The following is a 1106-nucleotide window of genomic DNA, read 5'->3' as shown; positions in this document are numbered from 1 at the left end:
ACTTAAATTCCTAATCACGTCGGGAATCGGACTACAGGATAACACAGAAACGCCTAATGTTGTGAGACAGTCTTTCAGGATCAACTTTGAGAAATCTAGCAACTGCTGATGCTCTTCTCAACGGGAGCAAGAATCTCAAGAAGTTCAAAATTTCCGTTGGATTCTAGCCACGTTCTATTGACATGCTAGGCTGATCGGAGTTATCATTTATCGAAGTGAACAATCATTTCATAATGATTATTTATCAAAGTCAACTATCACACATACATCACATCGTTCACAAGTTAGATAGTCGGCAAAAATTAATATAGTCGAGACAGTTGACTAAACAAATCAACAATTGAACCACAATACCACTCCAACATAATATAGGAGTTGACTGCCAACTTAGGCAACTGGCGGACGAAGCACATGATCCTGTGAAGTATCGACAGCAGCAGGAGGCATGAACTGCCACATGGCGACTCCTGGATAGCTGATGACAGGCACAAACTTGTTCGCTGTAGCCTGACCTTGGGCAGCAAATGCAGCAGGCATGGTAGGAGCAGGTAGAAAGCCCGGTTGCACATTTGTTGTCTTTAGTTGTTGCTCAAGCTTTTCCTTCTCGGCCTTCAACCTTTGCTTCTCATCGCGGAGCTCGTTCTTCTCAGCCTACACAAATTAATGGAACATCAGATTGTGCACAAATAAGTGATCATCTTCTGATCCATCTTAGCAAGTCAAACAAAAAGAACATAGTACTCGTTTTCTTGAGAAGATTGAACTCTTGACCAGATTGGAATCACATTCCGTCCAAAATGATTAATAAAGACGAACACACCAGAATACATAAAAAACAGGCAACCTTACCTTTAGCTCTTTAATCTTTTCCTGTAGATCTGTATTTGAGTTGTTTAGCTTCCCGGCTTCACCTCGTAGTTGAGTCACCAAGTGAGCAGCATCAAGCAAAATAGCAGCCTTGTCTGTTTTGGGAGGTCTTCCAGGGTCCAAGAGAGCACTCAATTCCATAAACCTAAAAAAACGAATGATGCAGTCACTAAAGTTGTGCACGTGTGTGTATGAAAGACAATGTGTGTGTGTGGTGGGGTTGGGGGGGGGGCAATGGG

The 1106-nt window shown here is 42.6% G+C and overlaps 1 protein-coding gene across 1 annotated transcript in view; it reads right to left on the bottom strand.

Annotated features, from left to right (window-relative positions):
- Positions 1-206: 206 nt before the first annotated feature.
- The window catches only part of LOC111403948 (transcription factor ILR3-like), a 3886-nt gene continuing 2986 nt past the window's right edge, over positions 207-1106 (bottom strand). Inside the window, exons 5-6 of the mRNA XM_023032637.1 lie at positions 850-1012; positions 207-651 (exon numbers count right to left, since the gene is read on the bottom strand). Coding sequence (XP_022888405.1) covers positions 388-651; positions 850-1012 — 427 coding nt within the window. The 3' untranslated portion in view covers positions 207-387. The remainder of the gene's footprint in view (positions 652-849; positions 1013-1106) is intronic.

The sequence above is a fragment of the Olea europaea genome, chromosome 11 (assembly GCF_002742605.1).
Source record: "Olea europaea var. sylvestris chromosome 11, O_europaea_v1, whole genome shotgun sequence".
Taxonomy (NCBI): Eukaryota; Viridiplantae; Streptophyta; class Magnoliopsida; order Lamiales; family Oleaceae; genus Olea; species Olea europaea.
Note: the sequence above shows the minus strand (reverse complement) of the source record. Positions and strands in the feature narration are given on the sequence as shown.